The sequence below is a fragment of the Drosophila guanche genome, unplaced genomic scaffold (assembly GCF_900245975.1).
Source record: "Drosophila guanche unplaced genomic scaffold, DGUA_6, whole genome shotgun sequence".
Lineage (NCBI taxonomy): Eukaryota > Metazoa > Arthropoda > Insecta > Diptera > Drosophilidae > Drosophila > Drosophila guanche.
In genome coordinates this window covers 1,480,060-1,502,813 of record NW_022995751.1, presented here as the reverse complement: position 1 = coordinate 1,502,813, position 22,754 = coordinate 1,480,060, and the positions used below count along the sequence as shown (strand labels likewise).

The 22,754-nt window shown below is 44.9% G+C and overlaps 2 protein-coding genes across 6 annotated transcripts in view; one reads left to right on the top strand and one right to left on the bottom strand.

The window, feature by feature from the left end:
- Positions 1-128: 128 nt before the first annotated feature.
- Positions 129-5,920, top strand: LOC117587060 (LHFPL tetraspan subfamily member 3 protein). The gene is made up of 6 exons (XM_034277501.1): positions 129-340; positions 4,302-4,483; positions 4,548-4,681; positions 4,753-4,879; positions 5,029-5,271; positions 5,333-5,920. The coding sequence occupies exons 2-6, from the start codon at positions 4,342-4,344 to the stop codon at positions 5,482-5,484; spliced, it is 798 nt and encodes a 265-aa protein (XP_034133392.1). The 5' UTR covers positions 129-340; positions 4,302-4,341; the 3' UTR covers positions 5,485-5,920.
- A 2,199-nt stretch (positions 5,921-8,119) lies between these two features.
- The window catches only part of LOC117587045 (lysosome membrane protein 2), a 28,411-nt gene continuing 13,776 nt past the window's right edge, over positions 8,120-22,754 (bottom strand). For 2 of the 5 annotated variants that reach the window (XM_034277478.1, XM_034277476.1), the window contains exons 3-9: positions 17,039-17,346; positions 11,463-11,554; positions 11,243-11,400; positions 9,989-10,130; positions 9,214-9,927; positions 9,026-9,151; positions 8,121-8,945 (exon numbers count right to left, since the gene is read on the bottom strand). In XM_034277478.1, coding sequence (XP_034133369.1) covers positions 8,550-8,945; positions 9,026-9,151; positions 9,214-9,927; positions 9,989-10,130; positions 11,243-11,400; positions 11,463-11,554; positions 17,039-17,333 — 1,923 coding nt within the window. In that variant the 5' untranslated portion in view covers positions 17,334-17,346 and the 3' untranslated portion in view covers positions 8,121-8,549. Of the gene's footprint in view, positions 8,946-9,025; positions 9,152-9,213; positions 9,928-9,988; positions 10,131-11,242; positions 11,401-11,462; positions 11,555-11,986; positions 12,162-17,038; positions 17,347-22,754 lie in introns of those variants that run through there. The other 3 variants (XM_034277479.1, XM_034277477.1, XM_034277480.1) reach the window with 3 other exon arrangements.

Below are 22,754 nucleotides of genomic sequence, written 5' to 3'. Positions count from 1 at the left end.
CCAAAGACAGCCACGATCTTGCACTCTCTCTCTCTCAGCAGTCTCTCGCTCTCCAAACGCAGCTATGGCTCAGTCAGGTATAACTGTGTGCCAAGCCAATGCCAAGCCCGACTCGAGCAACTTCTCACAAGTGTTTCAAGCGCTGATCGCGACGGTTCTCTGAGCGGGTTTCACCAAAAGAAGCGGATCTTTCTCTGCCACTGCGAATAAATTCAGATCAGTCGCGAGTTTTTCCACCAAATTAATGCAAATTGAAAAATTAAAATACAAATAATAATATAGTATATAAGACGGTGATACAATTCAAGCGCTGTCCAGGCGAAACCTGTTCTCGAGCACTGTAAGCGAATGTTTTGCGAATCTCGAATTAAGTTCAAACTTAACGGCAAAAGTAAATGTCAGCCAAAGGTTCCGACAAAACTGCGCTGCGCCCCTTTTTGCCATTTAACAACTATACAACAAACACAAAGCACAAAATATATCAACAGCAACAACAAAAATGTACAACAACCATGCCGCAGAAAGCAAAAAAGTTCATCCAACATAAAAACGTGGAAAACCTAAAAAAAATATATACAACATTAGGCACAGCAACAATATTGCAGAGGTGCAACTGCAACGTTCACATTCGCAAATACACACACACACACACATACAGTCACAGACATATGCATGTGTGAACCCTGTGGAAGCCATGCGTATTGAAAGTGCAACAGCAGCAGCAGCAGCAGCAGCAGCGACTGCGCGCGCGCGCTTAAGTAACGTGAAAAACCAGAAAGAGGCACAGTTTTGTGTTGTTTTTTTTTTGCGTTATTTGAGGCTTCTGCAGCGGCGCAGTGGCGGCGGCGGCCTTCGCGCTGAAGGGCACTAAAATAGGGCGACACAAATATGTATATCCCGTAGAAAGATGGGTAGTGGAAATAGGAGCAGCAAAGGAAAGGGACTTGAAGAATAGCTAATTAACTCAGCAAATAAATATTTAGAATTAGTCTGAAAGAATATTAAATGACGAAACGAAAAGTAAAGGGTTAAAGGTAAAGTTCCTGGCTGTAACAGTCTCCCAAGTTTCGCACCAGAACCCTTTTTGGCACCCTTTGGCCCCAAAGTGCGCCCCTGTCTGTGGGTAGGCAAAAAGCCCAGCGAAGAATCTCTCGGTGTGAGTTACTATTATGTATATACCTGGACCCCCATTGTAGTTTCTGTTGCTGTTGCTGTTGCTGCTGCTGTATAGAAACCCTCTCTGCGCTGTGTTGGCTTTTGGTATGCGCGAATGTTTTGCCAACATCAAAATCGTGATCTAATAAAAAACAGCACAAACCAAAATAGAGACACATACCTGGGCAGGGGAATGAAAGAATGAGTGAGTGAGTGGCGGACCTGATTGGACTCTAGTACCCGAGAGAGTGGAGAAAACAAAGTTGAAGATTCTCCAAGCCCACATTTGGATGGATGGATGGATGGTTAATGAGTTGGCATTGGCAGCTGTAAATGCTGTCAATATGTATTGTATTGGATAACTGACTGGAGAATACCATTCGCCGGTTGTCCGGTTCTTCAACTCGTTCCCCATTCACTCCTTCGCACTCCAATTCGATGCGAGACGATCCGTTCTCCCTGTTGAAAAAGAAATCGTCTGTTTATAGTATGCAAAAGGAGAAGGCCAAAGAAATGGCCAACAGCGAAAAAACATTTCACATAAAACGAAAAAAAAATACATCTGTTACCCCAACAACATATTCTGGCTGAACGAACACAAAAGCCATGTTTATATGGCATTTCCGCATAATTCTGAAATATTTGGAACCAGTTTCTGGTCTCCTCTGGTCTCTGGCTCTGGGTGTTTTCTGTGTGTGTTCGGTGCCTCGAATTTAGCAACCGACAGCTAGTGCGGCTATGAACGTGTTAATCAAGCCACCTGTTTTAGGTTCCACATTGTTGGCCAAAAACCAACCACACATAAACACACAAGATGCGGCTATAACAAGCCAGTTACACGACTCGGCCAATATAAAAGGAAAGAAAACCATAAAAAAACAGAGACTCCCCCCGAAGCGGTATGCGGAACAATGAATACTTTTTCCTCCGCTTAGACATAATTAGCCGAGCAAAAGAGGGAAAAGCTGTGAAAATGGGAAAATTAATTGTCAGTGCGTGGCCAATGGGGGTGAGTGAGGTGAGGCGCTGCTGGTGCCGCCAGACAGACATGGGTACACTCACCTCACCCTCGTCCGTGTGTCTGCTGTCTGTGCCTAATGTGAGATTTATGTTTGACAAAGTAGAAAGTCATCTTGGTCTCAGTCTCAGTCCCAGTCCCAGTCTAAGTCTCCGTCTCGGGTGGAGATTGAATGAATGACCAATGTTGGCGCTGATTTTAAAAAGAAAGCCCGTCCAAGGCAATTTTTCGCCAATGCAATTGCACTCGCATTGGCACATTTGGATTTCAGCTTTGAGCCACGTTTAAGGTAACAACCGCGCCAGCGGCATTACCCAACTGACCTTAATTCAATTTGTAGCTACTGAAATTTCATTAAATGCTGTGCCAGCTGTACGCGAGGGTTCTCCTCTTTTATTTCTTTTAATTTAACTTTGATTTTTCCGTACTTCTTTCCTGTATTTCTTGGCTGTAAGTGAAACTCGAAACCGAAGTTGATGCCGCCGCCGCCGCCGGCCGGTGAGCGGATGTAACCCAAGAGACTTGACCATATACCCATGCCCATACGATCGAGTATGTGCTTCGTCATAGCAGAGTTTTGTTGCTGTTGCTGTTGCTGCTTTTGGTACTTCCACTCGAAGCCTTTTCGCTGGTCACTTTCTTTTCGGTCACGATCGATCCCATGGAATGAGTTATGTACACTCGAAAAACCCCAACTGAATGCACTCACAAATTACTCCACAGAAAATTCAAACAGAGCATAAAGGAAATTATTAGTCTTCGTCTGCGGTTTGTCTGCAATTATGACAGCGACTTCGTCTGCATCTGCGTCCGTGTCTGGGTCTTCGTCTGGCACTGGACACTTCACTCCACTATAATTTTCCAGAGACGCGACTCGCTTTTCAGGCTTTGGCTTTTCTTGGCCAAGATTTTCCAACAAAGTCTTTAGTTGTCACGTGCCACTCGGGGAGTGTTTCTTTATGTTACTGGGCTGTTGTGTGTTTTGTTCTGGTTCGACTCTCTCTTTTGTTATTAGCATTAAAATGCTAATCGATTCCGCTTTGCCTTGGACTCGCACTCGGACTTGGACTTGGACTCGAACTCGAGCCATAATTGAGTCTCATTTTGTTTGTTTGTTTGGGTTTTAATCAACTTTAATGAACCAATCATGACCAACATTCAGAGAGATCGCAGTCTTTTGTGTTATAATTTCCACAGTTCCCGCACAAAAAGAAACATAATAAATTAAGCATACGCAATGGGTCGGGAATTTCGGGGCCTGGGAACTCGCGAGAGACAAAGACAAAGCTAATGAAAATGCATTTCAGTCGGCCACATTTTCTCCCAGAGCAATCTGAGATTTGACTGAAAGCGAAACACGTTTATTATTGATAGTCAAGCAGCCTGCCTGGCTGGCTGTCTCTTTGGCCAGCTTGAGCCATGAATCATGGCTAAAATTAGACCCTCCGACTCGTTGTTCAATAATCTTTTGCATAATGTCTTTTGCTGATCGCTGGCTCTCTCTCTCTCTCTCTCTCTCTCTCTTTGTCTTCCTGTGGTATAGAATAAAGTGGCAAGTGGCAGATGTGAGGCAACTGTGGAAAGCTAATGGTTGTCTTGGCAATTATCTGCTTGATTTACATAAGCCATAAGCCATAAGCTGCCGAGAGAGTAAAAAAGGTAGCCAAAAATGTGGCCTCAAGCTGTATCTCTCTCTCCATATATTTTTGTTAACGATTATTGTTGCTCGCAGCTGAATTGGCAAATGCGAATGTGAGTGTTTGCCTTTTTTTTTGGGAGCTCAGTTTTGATTGAAGTGAAGGGGAAAATTTCATAAAAAGCATGTTTAATGATTTGAAAATGTTTTCGACAGATAGTTGCACAGAGAAAGGGGATCCATACATCATCCTCTGCTTGCATCATAGTTGGGATGTTGCACGGGCGCTCAATTAGCAGCCCTAGATATCAGACTTAGGTCCATTGGCTGACAGCGAGGTCATCAAACCAAGAGCTGGGCTATTTAATAAGCTTACAAACCGATTTATGACCGACAAAAAAGGGCAATTGTTGTGGCTGCTCTGATTGCTTTGGCTTCCTCTGCCCCCAAGTCGCACTCCCAACATTTAACCATACTTGACTCCATTCACAGACACAGCAATCAAAGCAAACAAAGAGGCAACTGCACAGAAATGGGCACAAAGATCGAGTACGTGGACACCACACATCTGTACGCCTCCAAGTACATTCGCAACTCAAAGGCGATCGGCGTGCTCTGGGCCATCTTCACCATCTGCTATGCCATCATTGGCATTGTGGCATTCGTGACGCCAGGTGAGTGGGGCAAGCCAAACAATAAATCTGCCAGAGACGCAACTCTCTCTCTGTCTCTTTGCAGAATGGATCGGGGATCCGGACAATGATGGCGCTGGCCGGCTGGGCCTCTGGCAGCAATGTCAGCGCGATGAAATCTTTGACAATTGTCGCCGCCGCTGGGAGAACGTATTGGCGGTGCCGACCTTCTCGTTTCAAGTGAGTAGCAGCAAAATACACATAACATACGACACTCTCTATGTTCTTTCTCTCTGTCTCTCTGTGTTTAGTTGGCAACCTTCTTCATGATGGGCGCCATTGGGCTGGCCTTGTTGACCATCTTCTTCTTGGTTTGTTTGCTGTTTATGAAGTCGACGCGTGTTTTCCACATTTGCGGTTGGATGCAGATAATATCAGGTGGGGCTTACCTCTCTCTCTCTCTATTGCGACTATTGACTGGTAGATAAGTCAGTCCCATATCGAATAGGGCACGTTCTGCTGTCAGACACATTTCTGTGGCACATTCTCTGATGTCTCTATCTCTATCATGTTTTGTTGTGTTCTAGCTCTGTGCATGATTGTGGCCTGCGCTGCTTTTCCCTTTGGCTGGAATTCGGATGATTTCCGCAAGATTTGCGGCCCGGAAGCGAATCGATTTGAGCTGGGCCTCTGCGGCATTCGCTGGGCTTATCCCCTGGCCATAATCGGCTGCGTGGACGGTGTCGTCTTGGCCACTCTGGCATTCATCTTGGCCACGCGGCACGTACGTCTGCAGCCAGATCCCCTCTATCAAACGTCGCTCTACAAAGGTAGGTCGGGAATTAGACGGAGTTTCAATGTGTCTTTACTTATCTTTCCTTTTTCTTGCAGGTGAAATCAACAATGCCTATCTCACGGATGCCATTAGTTTGGCAGGCTCGCGGAAATCCAATCCACACATTACGGGTCTGAACCTGCAGCCCATTCTGTTGGTGGCACCGCCAAATGAGGACAGCATATCGCAGTTTTCCCGCTATCACTGAGCATTCGATTTTCTCTTGGAATTCCAACGATTCAGCCAGGACAGCAACCTTGCTAAGCTTAGCACGTACAGCAACCTGGAAAGAAGAAGTTGAAAGCTTAGCTTAGCGGTTGGCGGTTACCGGTTAAGAGCTTTTAACCGTTTCGTTTTGAATTTGAATGGTGTTTTTCGCTGCCCTTGTGCTTGCCTTTCCCTCTCTGTGTCTCTCTTGTGTGAGTGTTTTGAATGAATATAATGTTTGAATAATTGTTTGCAACTGACTGACTGAATGCCAATTTGTAGTTAAGTAAGCTCCAAATAATTTAACACCTTTTGTATAGCTCGTGCCTAAAATGTAAACTAGTTGACTAAGGAAATGCAGAAATGCAAATTATCTGCCTGTAAATTATATACCCATAAACAATAAAAAGATGTACAAATATTAAACATACACGTAATCGAAGAAACGATTTTCATTTCAACCACAATGGCAGGGCGGGCCTCAATTATGCCATCATCATCATCAAGGTCAGCCGCTTTTGGGGCAGCCAGCAAACAAAAGTCAAATTATGCCCGTCCATAAAAACCAATAACAGCCAACTTAGCGCCCAATTTGTTTGTCCCTGGTCCGAGCTGCCGCTGTCCTCCCTCCTGCCAATAACCATTTGGCACATACTTTTCCAATAAAGTATTTACAGCAAAGTTTTCCTTATTTTTCTGGCGCAGCGAGCCGGGTTGGAGGCAATAGAAATATTCCAAATAGAGCAAAGAGATTCGTGGCAAGTGCAAGTGGATCTTCGGGCACGTTCTAATATTCTTGTATAATTCATAAGCAATTCCATCAGCGGCCTAAGTGGCCAACCAGCTGACGCCTGAAGCGAATCAGGGTAGGAAGGCAGACGACAGGCAACGAAGGAAGCCAGAACCAACCCTCGGGCTGTGATTTCCCTTGACTTTTGTGGCTACTCTAAGATGGGCGGTAGATGTGGCTGGGTGATGCGGCAAGCTGACAGCTTCAGCCTAAAAGTATGCCAAAAGTAGCCACTTTTGATGGCTAGCTGCAGATGCAAAAGAGATCATTTGCTGACTTTTAACTTAAATTAATTGAGAATATTTGCACAATCACACGAAGCAGCACACCACATACTTATTGCTGTGTAGATTTCCTTACTTTCCATTTCCTAGTGTACTTTCAGCGTCGACTTGCTCAGCCTTTGCGCTTCGATTATTTTTATTTACTTCAGCCATTTCTTTTGGCTGCTTTTTGCCGCCTGCAACATATGGCCAGAATTTTTTCAATTGTACTTCAGGCATTCCATGATTTTCCATGGTAAATCCATCCCTGCCCCCCTCGCAAAGTGGCAATGAAGATCTCTGGCATTCGGTGAGGATTTTGATGTGCCAATTGTTTTTATTCGATTTTATCGCTCGCCATAAACGAATTTTTAACTTTTGTTGTCCTTGAGGTTTGGCGGCCATTTCATGCGATGATATTGCTCTTGGATGATGGGTGGCTATGGATGGGGATGGCTGTGTGCAGGATATGTGATGTGTGTGTGTGTGTGTGTGGCATACATTTATGACACATTTGGTGGCACATGTTACTGGCTGCCTGGCTGGCGAATATTAGTTTATCGCTCGGCGTTTTTATGCATTTCCAAGTGCCGGAGGGAAATTAGAGCAGAGCGAGACAAGCTTTTCATGGTTCATTTTCGTGGATAAACTGTTTCAATTATATATGATAATAATATGCCACCTATTTGCCACAGCCTTGCGTAACAGTTCTCAGAAGGCACATGCCCCCCTGCCACCACAAACAAAGCACACACAGAAACTGAGGAGAGATGTGGAGACGGGAAGACGGGGAGGGAAATGAATTGCGCCTTTAAGGTTTTCGTTTAAGTGAAATGTCAGCAACAGAAATTGAATCGAAAATTGTAAAATTGGTTTTGTATAAACATTTTTGCCAAATGAAATGAAAACGCTTTTCTTATAGCTGCCACATGCCGCAATCGCGTGCCGCTTTTCCGCTTTCCGCTTTCCGCTTTCCAATTGCCGTTTGCCGTTTGCCTCCTGCCTGCCATGAAATTTTATTTTCTTGATATGCTTTTCGTTTTCCTTTTTTCTTTCCTTTTTCTTTTATGCTTTTCTTGACTTTTCCAGCAACATTGCAGAACATCATATTTCTTCTGCCTGTTTTTTATTCCAAAACAAAGGCGCACTGCAGCTTGGCCAGCCACCCAAAAGGCCTTCCCTTTCTCCGAGAACTTGTGTTTAATTTATTGCTCATACGACCCGTGTGGCTGTGTGTGGGTGTGTAGAGTAAACTGCTGCGCAGTGTGGAAGTGTGGAAACGTCAAAAGTGCGTCAATCAACAGAGGCAGTTGAGTGAGGGCAGTTTCCATCGTCCATTTTGGCAGTGCACTTTTTACAGCGCTCTCTCCTTTATTTTGCTTTGATTTATAAGATCTGGAGGATCTGGAGGATTTCTGGAAATGCCTCAGGCTGGAGGAGCAGGAGAATCTGTTGTTAACAAGGAGATTTATGTTTTGGCAGTAGATTTATGTGCAGAGCTCCTTGAAGGGCTTAAGAGTTGAAGACTTATTCTTGCTGAGGCTAACAAAAGTTTTCCTTTAGTTCAGTTTACAAAAATTCATAATATTATTTATAATTTCGTACGTCCTCAGCCTAAACATTATTTAACACATACATAAAATAGTTAATTGCTATGACTAAAAGGTAGTTTTACGGCTAACAAAACTAGAAATGAGCGCTCGCATTTTTCACATTGTACACTTTTGACTAGTGAATTATTTGTAGCATTTTTCTCGGGAACGAAAATGAACACTCACAGAATTCTCCATCTACAGGATGAACGAATGAGTAGAATGTGAAGACGTGAGTCATGGATTGTGGACTATGCGTGTATCCAGTGGCAAGAACTTCAAGTATATGCCACAATTTTGGCCAGAACGAAACTAGAACTAGGAGTAGGACTAAGACACAGACACACACTACAATCACAGATGCACACACAGACACGGACACACAATCTTCTTATATCACTATCGAAATCTCTTTCTCCAACTATGACTGACTGTCCTGGCTGACTGTCGTCCCGCTGCTCTCGAGGCTCCCGTCAATGATGGGCTGTGCGTCCTCCCTGTCATTGTCGCCCATGCAGGCGGCCATGGGTCCGTGCCGCAGCAGCGAGTAGCTGTCACGATGGTGCAGCAACAGTCTGTGCTGCTGATGGGCTATGAAGCTGCTGCCACGCCGCAGCGAGCGGCGTCCCATCTCGAGTATCTCCAGCGTGGGATCGCGGGCAAACACAAAGTTCTGGTAGGCGCGCACAAAGCTGAAGATTATAGCACAGGCGCCGCCCACAATCATCAGATAAGAGCCAAAGGGCACGGCATAGGGGGCTATGACGGTGGCCAGATAGATCCAGCGCTTGATGGCAGGCGTCAGCTCAGAGATGCCCTAAGCAACGGAGAGAGAGAGAGAGAGAGATAATGGATAAGGAATGTTGTCATTATGGAAGTGTAACGATGGTCTCTTACCTCTTCCAGCCACATGACCGGAAACACAAAGTCACGAAAATCACGCACTGGATAGACGTCCTTGGCACGCGTCACCTTCAGATTGAGTTGGATACGCACCTTGCCCTCCAGCGGTACTCCAAGTTTCTGGGGCGACATTAGAGGAAGAACATCAGTAGAGGAACATCAGAAGAGAATCATCCACTTACCGGTTGTATTTTGAAGTAGGTTTCATGCTTCTCGCGCTTGGGTTCTAGACCCTCCACCGAGTCCAGCAGATCGGGATGAGCGTCGTAAAAGTGCGGATTGGATATGTAGACAGGCGCACCGTACTGGCAGGGGCTAATGTTTTGTAGACCACGCACCGGCTCGTACTCGTTCGAGTCGAAACATCTGTTGTCGGGATTGTGCGCCGAATCGCCGTACGAGTTGTTGGGCAGTCGAAAAAGATCTGCGGCAATGCCATCCTTCTCGAGCGTATGGTCATATTTGAGGGGAATAATGCGGCACAGGTCCTTGTCGTAGATGTAGACCATCTCCGACTTGGTGATGTCTCGCGGCGGAAAGAAGGAACCCTCGGAACCGGCCACACTCGTGCAGGGCTCCTCGTTCCAGTGCGGCAAATGGTCCATGCCGTTGAGGGAGTCGATGTAGCCGAACTGATCCATGCCCTCGTAGCCCGTCTTGATGGTGGACACCTCGGTGAGGGTGCCGTTGCGCCCCAGCAGGAGTCCCATCCGCTCCATGGGCCGCATGTGTTTCGGATAGAATCGATGGGCGAGACTCACCAGCGCATCATCGTAGCCAAACACCAACTGATCTGCAGTCACGTTGATAAACGGCTTGAAGTTGGCTGCTGTGATGACCACAGAAATGGTTTTGGACAGCAGGTAGCCCAGCTTAGGACTGAGGCTGGTCAGGGTCTGTTTATCAGAGAGATTCAGGTTAGAGATAGAGAAGGGAAGGAGAGCTCTTTGCACTTACCAGCAATGGTATGTTGGGCGTGACTATGGGCGTGTTCTTATCAATACTCAGTTCAGGAACAAATTGCAGTATCTTCTTATGCTGATATGACACTGTGTGGTTATTCTCGTGAAACTTTACATTCACCTTCTCCATGTCCTCCCTGTAATGGCAAAACAAAAACAATTATTATCATCAGCGAACCAACGATCGTCACGTGCTGCCGGGGCCCGTGCCCATGCTTAGTGGTCCAAAGTCAGGGCCAAGCAATTGAATGTCAAGTTCAGCTTCGTTCAAGTCCGAGAAAAAGACGTCGAAACGAAGCGAAAAAAAACGAAGCAAACATAAAAAAAGGTAACAAAAAAGGTAACAACGAATGACAGGCACTTCGGAGGCATCTTTTTTTGTTAGCTACCGTTTGTCATTTCATTGTGCCCGCCCAGTCGTGGTCCCGCAGTTCCAGTCACAGGTCCATCTCCAGCTTGTCAAACAGATTAATCTTTAAACTGTGGACAACGCGATGATTGATCACTTGCGCACTGCTCGGACTGCCCCTGCCCAGGTTATCCTTCATTTAAACGGGTTCACGTTCACAACTTATGATTATATATTGCATTACATTTTCACTACGCGATCTAGATGTTGTAATCCTCCATTCAGCGGAAACGGCATGGCATATCTCGCGAGCTAGCCCCCAGGCCTACACTTAGTTGTGGGCTCATGGTTTAATTGGCCAACTAATTGCAGGGTGGTTCATGGCGCGTGATCGGACACGATTGGGTGTTAAAATTAGATAAGATCTCTATTCAATTGTTTGCCTATCGTTATGGAGTTGAAGCTGATACGTTTAAGTTATCCGATCATGGATAAATTGATTGATTTTGGAGAGTTGTAAGCTGAGAGTGGAGTTAAGACTCCGTCTAGATGTTCTTTTTGGGTTTATTGCAACTTTTAATCGTTCTTTCTAGAATCTAAACTAATAATAATGTTTTTGTTTTTCAGCTAATTGCCCAACCGTAGGAGTATTGCATTACTTTTTAGCCACTTTTAGCTATTCTAATTACAGTCATTAAGGCATCAACTTCACTTCCCAGCAAACCATGACCAATCGAGCACTTTGCCAAAGCCACCATGAAAATATGTGTAACTACGAGGCATGTACATATGCCGAAAGCCCAAAAGGCGTAACGAATAGCAAATTCAATTGCAAAGATTTATAGTTTATAAGTTATAGCAGCTGCTGCTGCTGCTGCTGTTGCTGTTGCTGTTGCTCACCTGTAGACAAAAGGACCAACCTCTTGGAGCTTTGGCTTCTCGCCGCTGAGGAAACCATCCGGATTGGTCACATTGTAGATGTAGACTTTGGTCAGTCGTATGACTCCAGGTCTCTGCCAATAATGATAGCTCAATGTATCATTCCACAGCCTTAGGTTCTACATAAAAATAAGGTTTCTAATGTTATATCTGTTGGAAGGTTCTTCTAAGGAAGACTTACCTTTAGTATGAAATAGTCCAACCAGGGTATGGAGGTTAATAGTATGCCTAAGATTAAGGTAATTATACCAAGTATTATCACAGCTAGTCTATCTGAAAGAAGCAAGATTTAAATATGAATAAGTATATCGCAATTTCATTCTGTTTTTGTTTATTTATAGGCATTTCCCCATGCCTGGCCCTGTCATCATGTTTCACTTGAAATATATATATAATTTTGATGGGAATTTCATGGATCAGTTTAACGGATGTCACACGCAATTTACAACGGTCAACAGACTCGTCTCTTGTCTGTCATGCTCTTGGCCGACTTATCGCCTGGCCAGGGCACATTCCTGATGACAGCTGCGCGGGGCGGGGTGTAATTTACGATCCTCTCTTATCACTAATTGAAATTGAATCTGTTTTTCGGCTCATCTCTCGCTGGGACGCAAAAATATGCAATGGCAATGCATTGCTAATTGGCCTATGCACTTAGCCCCCGGGTTGAATTTGGTTTTGCCACTTGGAGCTTCCTTCCATCACCTTGTTGGCATTTTGTAGCGGTGGGCGTGGCCAGTCGCATATCGAATCCGTTGACGAACACAGCCGATGCTAATGATGACGATTATGATGACTGCTATGATGATGGGCGTACAATGCCAACGGGTTCGGGTACTGGTACGGGTTCGTTCTCCGGCGCGGCATCGGAGCGGCCCAAAACAGTCAACGAACCGAACCAACCGATCGCCAAGCTGATCGAGAAAAACTGTTTTCGACTATAGCCCGAGCACCGATGCAGGCGACAACAAAAGTGCAAGGTGAAGCATTTTTGGGGAAAAACATAAATATCAATTTAACATATAATTCATTTTCATTTTTTATGAAATGCAATTTGTTGGCTCGTTCCCTTTGCCTTTCCCTTTCCTTTATCTTGTTTCGTTGCGTTGCTTGAACTGCACTGCAGTTCAACGCCGTCAGCGGGTTTCGATAATGTCCGACAAAAAATAGAAGTCAGTGAGAGAGGGAGCGAGAGAGAAAGAAGAAGAAGAAGAACTGGGAGAGAGATGTGCAGATAGCGGCAGAGGCAGACAGACAGACATCGCAGATTGCAAGTGTCATAAATCAGCTTGAAATTCATTAAACTCACATTGAAAATGGGCGCGATAATTGCTGTCAAAATACCGTCGGATTATACATATATTAAATATACATACAAACATACAACATGTATTTTTCTGTTTTTGGTTTTATTTTGTGCATTTATTTTGTTTTGCCAGGCAAAGTTCAAGCTGCTTCTTTTTGGTGTTCCACTGACCCTGAGCAGCGCTGACGCTCTGTTCAAGAGAAAGTTACGCAAAAACAAAAGACCCCCAACAAAACCACGATACGTGTAACAGCAACAAAAACCACAAAAAATTGTCATAAAACGACGCACATAACATTTACAGCTGCAAGTCCGGGGGCTCAAGGTCAAGGGAAGACCCTGCCAACAGAAAGAGCTCCCATTCATGTCTCTCTGACTCTCCTTCGCTCGCTCTCGTTGCGCCAGCCGTTAGCTGTTTTAGCTATCGATAATTGTAGCTAGATGTTACTGCAATCGAACTTTACTTTACGATTGCTATGTAAGCGGTGAGGCAGAGGGGGGACTGGCAGCGATATGGTCACTAAACATTTGGCACACAATTGATACGTCAGCGCCTGCCTCACGGTTGACAATTATGCTGATCTCTGACGAGCGCTGTGCTTGTCGAGTGGAGTGGATATCCCCACACAGTAGCAATAGCCAAAGCTTCTCGTCTACCTGCTTCATGTGTTTTTGTTTTTGTTTTCTCTTTCGCTTTTCTTGTTCGTTTGCTTGCACTTAAACAGTTACAACAGCAGCAACAGGGAGGGTCGCACTCACAGCAGCAGCGCAGGTAGAGAGGGGCTTGGTGAAGGTGTGGGAGTGGAATAACAGCAGATGAAAGTGAAATAAGCTGCTGGGCTATGTATAGAATTCTTTCCCCTTTTAAGCACGCCTCTGCTGCCATCAGCACCAACATCTCTGGTGTCATATATTCGTTTCTCTTTCAAATTACAGCTGAGCACGCGATATTCATATTTCCGAGCTTCTAGACCACGCACAAACAACAACAATCACAGCAGAAAGAACAGCAAAAACAAAAAAAGCAAAACAAAATGTAAGTGGAATGGAATCGCGTAGACTTTGAAGCCGTTTAGTGGGGGATTATAAGCTCTGTCTAGAGTGTTGATATTACGAGTGTTTGCTGAAGATTAGCTTCTATTTCTAGCAGTGTGGCAAAGATCAAAAACACAAAGCGGGGGGGAAAAAATAGCAAAAGAATAGGCGCACATTTGCCAATCGCCTGTTAAAATTAACGCTTACAATTACAGGCCATGGAGCTGCTGCAGCTGCTGCGCGGCTCTTGGCCAACAGAAACCGCCACAAAAGCAAAACCAATTCAATAGAGTTTTTTGTATCTAATAGCAGGCGGAACTGTTGTCTCGCCGGACAATGGATGCGACAATAGATACAGACCCCCAGCTAAACAGTTGCAACGCCTCGCGATACCTCAGACAATCGAGTGAGTGGAGATTTCGTTTCAGAACGTGCCGCCTTTTGGGGGCAGGCAGCGGTAATGTGAATACCAGATCAGATCTGGCTGCCCCTCATCTTTGTTTTATATGGCTTTATAGGCATGTAATCACTTTTGTTTAAGCAAATAATTGCCGTTCCTTACGCTCCGAATTCACTTCCTTGTACGCACTACAATTTGCATCACGTGTTCACATACCACATCTCTCCACTCGATCTGGATAGTGGACTGGGCTGGGTGGATGCGATCCCCTAACCAATTAGCTGAAAAACGTAGAGCGGAAACAAAGGGCAATGGGCATATACCACGAAAGATAAACCGAGAGCCAAAAAACCGGTTGACCCACCCGGGACGTGCCTTCGCGGCAGTTTTGCATTTAAGTTATCGCGTTTCGGCCCTTAATTAAAGCGTTTACAACTGATTTTTGCTCTGGATAGGGACCCCAAGAAGAAGGCTCCACAATAAAAGAAGCGCCAGCCGAAGGTTAGCTTTATAGGAAAGTTTTTGCCTGGAGATGAAAGGCTGTAAAGTAAAGGAAATCTTGGGGAGAAACCCATAATGGAAAGTGAACAATGGAAATGTTTTCAGGCTACAGATTGAGATTGTGGGAGCGGGTCTTTTAATGCAGGAAGTTCTGCTGACTGTGTTGACTGTGTGGAATGTGGAATAATGTTCTCTAAACTCTGATTCAATCTCAGAGCCAACAAAAGTTGCTGAAAAGTTTCGCATTTCGTTGACTTCTTGTTTGGTTCACTTCTGTGTGTCAACATCTAACGAATTCCATCACAGAGTAGCCAAAAGCTGAAGCACGATCTAAGCAAGGCCTTAATGCCAGCATCTGGTTATATAATCGCAAAGCACAAACACACACAAACACACACACACGCAAATACACACACACAGACATGCAGCCGAACTGCTATTGCTAAAGATCCCAAAGTGGCGCGGCGGGCAAATGCAGTTGGGAACTTCTTCTTCTTGAGGCGGCACAGCACTTGAGGCAGCCACTGGCGGGCCCCGTTTTCTGTTTGAGCAGGGCCAACATTCGGCTCTACACCCTCCCCTCTGTGGAAGAGATAGAATTGGCCAAAAACAGAGGCCTGAAACATGCAGCCATGTGTTAATTTATGCTCAATCTCCCCGAAGTGGGGTCCACATCGGTCCTCGTCCACTCGATTCCGCAGCCAGCCATGTCCATGTCCACTCACTGTCGCTATCGTTGGCCTCTTGAATGCGAGTACGAGTGCGAGTACTCATACGGGCACCCAGACACACTCACACTCTCCACTCATTCACCGTTTTGCAGCTTCAGTTTTTCAGTTTTGCGGCTCTCCCTCTCTCCCTCTCTCCCTCTGTTGCTCTCACTATATCTTTGGGCACTTGAGGTCTTGTCTATTGATTTGGCAACATTTTCATATTTGCTTTGTGTATTAGTGTCTGTGTTAGTACGAGTATTTGGCAGCTGATACTACTACGAAGTCGACTCCGACTACTGGTTAATGTTGCTGCTATTTGCTGCTGTTGCTGCCGCCGCTGCATTGGTCAGGCATTAGCCATAGATTTTTCAATTGCCAGTTTTTATTTTCGCCTTTGCCTCACTTCTGTTTGCCGCCGTTGGCAATATTCGCCGTTCATTGCATTAGAATTGCCCAAGCATAGTGGCAGGAAAGCTATTTGTAAAGAGCACACAAAAGAGGGATGTTGAAGGCGGAAGAACAGGTGACTCAGCCGCGTTAAGAGTCTTCTCTCAATCATGTTAAGTGGCCCTAATTAAAAAGTGGTTTCAAAGTCATATTGTGAGTACCCTAATCCTTATCCGATCATCACGTATCACAGCGGCACTTAAGCCCAATAATTGCCAGCTAAGCGGAGAGCAGAGCAGAGGATGCCATGGCATCGAAGCGAAGTGCCAAAGCCAATACCAAGGCATTGGCGCACAGCAAACATGGCCGTAAAGCCAGTTGTGGACTGGCCAACGACTGTCAAGTGCAAAATGCTCTGAAAATATATAATTCTATACAAGCAACAGAACGGCATCCAAATTGAAATCGAATCAAAACCAAAGTGAAACCGAAATTCAAACCCAAAAAACCTGTACGAAAAAACTAAGAGAAAAGCAGCCTAAGCCAAGTTCAGAGAGCCAAGAGTATCGCTGAGAGTCTCTCTTGACAAATGTTCTTGGCCCTGGTTACTTGGTTCGCTGCCTGTTTGCACACTTGGCTGCCTTCGCCTCGCGTCTAAGTGTGGCCTGTGTGGCTCTGCGGCGTATACGCAATGTCGGCCATTGCAAAGAACGCCTGTCTCTGTATGTGTGCGCACTCGTGTCTGTGTGTTTCCTTGATTTACATCTGTTGGTTAGTTAGTAGCTGAGCTGCGAATATTTTTTTGTATTTTGTTTTCAACTTTTCAAAGTTTTCCAAGTCTGCCTCCCAGGTTGATTGCCTTTATATTTTGGTTGCTTTTGGTTGCTTTTTCTGTTAGCCAAAGACTTGTTTTCCATTTTTCGGCTGCAGTTCTCGGATGACCAGTTTGTGTACATATTGTACACTGCATTGCAGTATTTTTTAAGCTATCTATTTATTTATCTTTTATAAGTTCGAACGACAACTGGTTGGGGGGCTTTAGTTTTTTGTTTGTTGGCCAAGTAGACAAGCCACTCACCGAATTTGGCAGTTGATATTGACTTTTAGTTAGTTAATTGAGCTTTTAATAACATTTTTCCTTCATTCCTTTTTATCGCTGACTGGTGCTGGGGGGAGACTTTGTCAACAAGGTGATTTTCCTTCAAAGGAAATGTATGCGAAATATTTCTGATAATTGTGGGAGCTTTTTAAATTCTGAATCCCATGGAGAGTTGAAGCTAACTTTCTGGCAGCTCAAGATTTAACAGGAAAAGAAAATTTCCTACATGCTGGGAGAAGGTCCCCAAGCCTTGGCCTTTTCTCTGTTAAAAATACCTGCAAATTGTTTAAATTTCAATTGGTTTGGCTGTACTTACTATTACTAATTTTAACTCCATGAGATATCAGCATGGAGAGGGGCGTTCCTCTGTGTGTTACATGAGGGCGTGACCGCCTCCCCGTGGCAGTGGATGATCCCTGGGATGGCTGTGACTGTTGTTGCAGTGGTTGTTGTTGTTGTTGTTGATGTTGTGGCTGTTGCAACTGAGACTGTTGCTGCTGCTGCTGCTGCTGCTGCTGCTGTTGTTGTTGACGACGCCCACATGTGGCCCAGTCAAGTAAATGATCTCTAGCAGTGCGTCCATATCTCAGATAATGTTTTTCCAGGCCCATAATTCAAGTCTATCTGGGTATAGAAAGAGAAAGAGAGAGAGAGAGTTAGAGAGAGAAGCAATGCAATGTCATAAAAAACGGATGGAAATAAAACTGGTTAAAGGGGGATTACGAGTTCAATGCGATAGATGGAAGTATCTACATATATGTGGAGGGGAACTACAACATATCGCATGTACTTATGAGGAGTAATTATTTTTTAATTGGTCTAACCGTGTCGTACAAGTGCTTCCTGGGGTCAGTGTCTGTGGCTGAGCCTGCTAAGTGCGCAGATTTTTGGTTCTAGGTCGTAGAACCAACCAAGCCTTGGCATACTCTCCCTCCCAGAGATTTCGGCAAGCAGCTCCGGCACTGCAGAAACCACAACACTTCGTGCCATTCATTTGCAACAATAAATATATTTTTATTAGCCTGAGGCTCCGATTAATACGCCATCTGATAGAGGTAAACACTCGTACATTTGTCACTGGCTACGTGCCTCCCCGTGTGCCTCAGGAAATCTTTTTATATGCTAATTGTAAGTGCAGCTACTCAATGGAAATAAACTTATTAAACGGTCATCAGTCGATTGTGTGGCTGGGCAATATCGTGAAAATCGACGACAGGTCTCTGATCTCCGAGACAATCCAGACATATCTATCTATCGGAATGTGTGTATTTGTATGCATTTAATAGAGCAAAATTCTCAAGGTTATCTGGCAGAGAAATTTCCATTAGGCGGAGGGGACTCACATCAGACCGGATAAAAAACAGAAATTCAAATGACTGAGGCGACGAACTTTGCCAGCAGCTGGACTTATGCTTGGACTGGACTTTCATTCGTTTTGGGTTCATTTCGCTTCAGACAGAAAGATTTCCACTTAAAGCCCCATCTCAGCTGGGGCCAAATTATATTTAAATGACTTTTGACATAACCGAAAAACATTTTTGCTCGCTGCTGTCACATTTGAGCGATTTCTGAATTATGTAAAAAACGTAAAAAAAAAATAAACCAAAATATATACACAAAAATATTTAAACTAAATTAATGACATTTACATTTGTTGTTGTCTTTGTTTTAGTTGATATATTTGGTATATATATTTTTTAATTGCCGCCTGCAGACTCACTTGAGACGAGAAGCGAGACGAGACTCGACTCCACTCCACTCCACTCCACTCCGTTTTCTGCCTTAATTTGTGGCATTTTGGCAGAGCAAATATGTTGGTTGGTTGGTTGGTTGGTTGTCGCTTAATGAGCATAAAATAATTAAGGCCGCATTTAATTTGCCAAGATTTGTGTTGCATCAAGGAAGCAATCCTCAAGGATACGTTGGGAAAGAGAAAGGACTGGCAAACAGGAATTAAAAGCGTCCTCCACAGGGGTTCATTCTCCTCTCGCTAATGACTTCTTTCGAATCGGAAGTTCCTCTTTGATTTAGTTATTATCTGAGTGGCCACACCCCCTCACCAATCAGCTACTCACACACTCAACACACACACACACATACGCAGACAGTTTTCTCACAATTTACGCCTCATCAGCGGGCCAACGACCAGCGCCAATCCATTAAGAAGTTGCAGTAGAAAAAGAAAAAACAACAGCAAAGTGGGGGAACAAAACGGCACAGCGAACAAACAAAAAATAAAAGTGAAACACGTTTTTACGATTTTTGTGCTTATTGGCCACGGCTTGGTCACCTGGACAGCGACGGCTGGGAAGTCTGTGTCTGTGGCTGTGGCCTGGTCGCTGGCTTCTTTGGCACATTATGTAATACAAATGAGACACCAACTGAGACAGGCACAGGCACAGGCTCTGGCTCTGGCTCCCAGTTAGAAATCATTAAAAAATAGCACTGGCTGGCATTTGCGTAAAGAAATTTCAAAATGCCGAATGCGAAATTTGATTGACCTAAATAAAGTTTTATAACCACACACATCCAGAGCTGTGTCTATATGTGGCCAGGCAACTGGATGTGTGTTGCAATTGCCACATGCCACATGCCACACGCTTCTCCGCTGTCCGCTGTCCGCACTGTCCGAAGCTTTCTAACAGCTGACGACGATATCCAACCCGATTTCAGCTACAGTTCCAGCTCCAGGTCTCTGTCTCACTTTCGATTGCAGTTGCAGCAGAGACAGAAGTAGGTTGCCTGGCCAGCAGGCCACTAAGCCACTAAGCCACTGAGCCACTGAACCACTGAGCCACCAGATTTCAGCCACTTTGTCTGGCTGCGGCGTTCGTTGGCATTTGCCTCAGAGTCGCCTCTCCCGCTTGCACCTGCGGCGCCTGTGGCACTAGTGGCAGGTTCCAGTATGAGTCAAGAGCTGCGCCTTTTATGGTGCCTTCGAAAGGGTATTAATGCCATGAAGTGGTATGTGTGGAGGATATTCGCTTGGGAAAAACCCCGCTTAAGCTTTCGATTGGTGCAAAGATTGGTCCACAATAGATTGGCGTTCATTGGGCAGCTTTTTTTTGGCTGTGTGTGAAATTCATAGCGTGACAGTGAGATGCCGAGATGACAAACAACTTTTATATTGCACTTTAATTGAATGATTGGATCTGTTGGTTCACCTATTATTGATGGTTATTATCTTGAATGGGTTTTGGACTGTGTGTTGGAAACAGTTTTCATTGATGTATTCATTTGGACTCTGCTTAAATAGATGATGCTCTTCAGCTCCATTCTCAAGTGTCTTTCGAGTTCGCTGCTCACTCCCCTCGGGCTGTTGTCTCTTGCTCTTCTGGCCAAACAGTAGCAGCTTCATACATCTCTCTCTCTCTTCATCTCCATCTTCGTCTTCGTTTTTCCTTATGTCTTTCCGACTGCCTTGCAGCCTCTGCACTTGTTTGTTTTGGCTGCCAGTGGCTGTTGCTGCCGCTTTTTACAATTTCACACAACTTCAGTTTCAGGTTGCATTTTGTGTTGGTGGCTGACTGGCTGGCTGGACATTGAAGTGGTTTTTTTTTTTTCGCAGTAGTGCGAAGGTCACGCGCCACTTTTCTCTTTCTCGCATTTATAATGCACCAGGCTCTGCTCTCCAGCTGCCTGCCCCCAACTCCTGTGCTGCAGCTGTCCTCAGCTGTGCCAACTTATATCCAGTTTTGAGTGTGTGCTTTCGTCTCGCTTTTTATGCATTTTTAATAAATTTTTCGCTTAATTTTCGGCACTCGCAAAGCTTTATCATTTTTTTTGGGGGCTTTAAATGTTTTACATATAAATAAAATATCAATTTTTTAGCATCATCAGCTGCAACGCTTCCCTTTTTCGGGTTGGCTCTGATTACATGGGAGCGTGAGGAAAGGGACGTGGCACTTGAATGGCTTCATAAGCCATGGCCAAAAGAGTTGCGCCCACAGAGGGCATGGACATGGGCTTGGCATTTCATAATTGGCATCGTTGGGAACGCGTTGATTGGCAAATTGTATGCAATTATTGAAACCCTTTTTGTGTGCGGGGGGAGGGGGGTGGGGAAGACTTCGATTTCATATTCGAAAAGTTCGTTCATCTTTCGGCAGGTTGACATTGAGATTTACCCAGCAGCTTTACGGAAGTTCCCAATCGAAGCAGCCAGAAGCAGCAATTCCTCTCATTTAACTCTAATTGTAGGGCATTCATTCGGCACTGCCCAGAGTGGAAGTTTTCCGCTCTTTGCCACGCTTGGCGGCGCCGCCACACTTTCCTTCAGAGGCGCTCCTCGCTTGCTCCTCTTGTGCCAGCGTTTGGTTCAGCTCAATTAAGGCTCAGACGCATTGAAAGCAGTGGAGATAGATGGATAGATACTCGTATAAACATGTTGATATATGTATGGCAGGTATGCAGTAGGTGGCTCTGTCAGCCAGGCAGGCCAAGCGCAACAAATCGGTCTCTAAATGCTACAAAAACAGCTACAGGCATAGCAGCCAGCTACAACGATGTAAACAATTTAAATGGCATTAAGTAATTCAACATTAACATTCATGTTATAATTGTTGTTGTCTAAAGAAATGGAAAACAACAACAGAAAGTGATGCAATTTGCGAGCAAAGCCTCAAGACAAAAGACTTGGGCAACGAACTTGACTTCTGTTTGGGGGTTCAGAATGTGCATTACTTAAGGGCAGATGTACTCACTCTGAGATGAAGCTACTCAAATCTCGCTCTCTAATGAAGCTATCTTCTCCTGTGCTTGATTAATGCGCCCCCGAGCATTTGACACGCGCTCAAGTGGAGTTTAAGTCAACAACAAATTTGTAACAACAATGTTGGTAACGTCATAGAGTCTCAGTCGTAGTCGCAGTCGCAGTCTCAGTCTCAGTCTCAGTGTCTCTCCCAGCCCCCAGACTTGAGCCGTGTACAATCGCTGAAGCGTGGCCGGCTGCTCCATCAACTACAAAATTATTGGCAAACATTTTCCAATGCGCCAGAGTTAGTAGCAGCAGCAGCTGCGTTGAATTTTGTAATTTATATACTCTCACTATCTCTCTTTCTCTGCCTGTCTGTCAGTCTCTGTATATATATATAAATATAAATAAATTCAGTTTTGGGGCATAGTTTATGAACCATTTTCGCATTCGCGAAATGCTCCAATTACGCCCGAGAATTTGCCACTCTCCCCAGCCACTCGTAAACCCTTTTTCGGGGCAGGCACTCACTTCACCATGAATGCCATGAATCAATTTGGCTCATTTCGCGTGTATGCGCCAGTTGAGAAGGGTCTGATCTGGTTGTCAGAGAAATGAGGCTGGCAAGGTCGTACGACAACACGAATATCTGTGTGTATCGGTTGAGGTGTGTGTGTGTGTGTGTGTGTGTGTGTGTGTGTGTGTGTGCTTGCCGGCAACATCAATCCTGACCTAAGTCACTCGCGAGACTTCGATTGAAGTGACTTGGAGTTGGTTTCGGTTGTCTACCCTCCGGCTGCTGGGGCTCGCCAATTGATGGATCTTTTTCTCTCTCTCTCCCCTTAAAGCCGGCAAACGGCAATTTGCCAATTTTACGGCCTTATCAGCGTGGCTCCAATCGATTTATTATTAAAGAGCATGCCTCGCTCATTATGTAAACGTAACTCCGAGACACCTTCATGGGTACATGGCTGGATGGTGGATTGTTTGTTCGGGACATTAGCAAGTGTGCCCTGCCTCAGGGCTCTATCCACTATCCACCATCCACCATCCACCATTTACCGCTCAAACTCAAATGATTCACGCCAAAAAAGCTTGTGTCAATATTTCAATTTAACGGTTAAGAAAACACCAAAAGTAACGCAATAAAAATTACAGCAAAAACTCCACACACAAACAAAGCGATCACTCTGTTGCCTTTTGTGCGACGTCTATTGCTCTTAAAGAGCTATTTCTGTATTCCCCTCTGGGCCATGAGGCTGTTGCGGTTAATTAAGACAACTTCTGTGTCCAGGCCCAGCCAATTGGTGGGCGGATGGATGGCAGATTGCAGCTCTGG